The 805-nt window shown below is 53.2% G+C and overlaps 1 protein-coding gene across 1 annotated transcript in view; it reads right to left on the reverse strand.

Moving 5' to 3' along the window:
• Positions 1-383: 383 nt before the first annotated feature.
• T265_15085 (hypothetical protein) overlaps positions 384-805 on the reverse strand; it is a gene marked incomplete at both ends in the record, with an annotated part of 9,831 nt that continues 9,409 nt past the window's right edge. The window contains one exon of the mRNA XM_009176518.1: positions 384-680. Coding sequence (XP_009174782.1) covers positions 384-680 — 297 coding nt within the window. The remainder of the gene's footprint in view (positions 681-805) is intronic.

Raw genomic sequence — 805 nt, forward strand, 5'->3', positions numbered from 1 at the left:
ACTTCACCCCCGTCTTTGAACAGTGCGGGTGGAAGGTCATCCGGACCGGGAGCTCGGTGGCGCTTGAGAGAACATATGCAGTCGTAAACCTCCGAGGCCGTAGGTGGTTCCAGGGTTCTACTTCACCTGCGAGCTGCAAATGAGTGCCGGCTGGTGGCCAAGACATTTTTTGTTCAAAGTATTCAGCCTATCGGTCAAGGCGTTACTCGTTATTCGAGGTGGTCGTTCCATTCTGATGCTTGATGCTTTCACTCACAGGTGGTTTCTGGGGACCGGTCGCACGGATCAACTGAAATACCCTCCGGGGATTACCTGCTTTCTGGGCCTCTTCGATTTCTTTGGCTTTGTGTCCACCATACTTCACGGTCGGATCGCAAACTCACTTTCACCTGACGTCTGATGGCTCTTCGCATCGGGTCATGTTCGGGACCGGCTGGGATATTTCTTTGAGATTTAAGTAGTGCCACCGTTCGGTCTGATATCCAGTGCTTGAGTGCGCCTGGATGGGTCGTGCCACAGGAAAAATTCCCAACACTATGCAAAGAGGTGGCAATCTCGTCCCAGTATGAGTTCACATCTGATGGTGGAGCACTTCGAAGAGACTCTAGAAGACGATTCTTGTAAGTTCGTCTGACGTCCGGATCTGCCAGCCTTCCAGTTGCCATGCGATTTGTCCGCACCTTACGCGACCCCGGGAAACGTAGGGAGAAGCGACTCCGGACGAGCGCGTGGTCAGAGTCCACAAATGTGTTCCAAAACGACCGGCAGTCAGTAATGGACCCGCGCCATCGGTAACTGATAGCAA

The sequence above is a fragment of the Opisthorchis viverrini genome (assembly GCF_000715545.1).
Source record: "Opisthorchis viverrini unplaced genomic scaffold opera_v5_342, whole genome shotgun sequence".
In the NCBI taxonomy this organism is placed as follows: Eukaryota; Metazoa; Platyhelminthes; class Trematoda; order Opisthorchiida; family Opisthorchiidae; genus Opisthorchis; species Opisthorchis viverrini.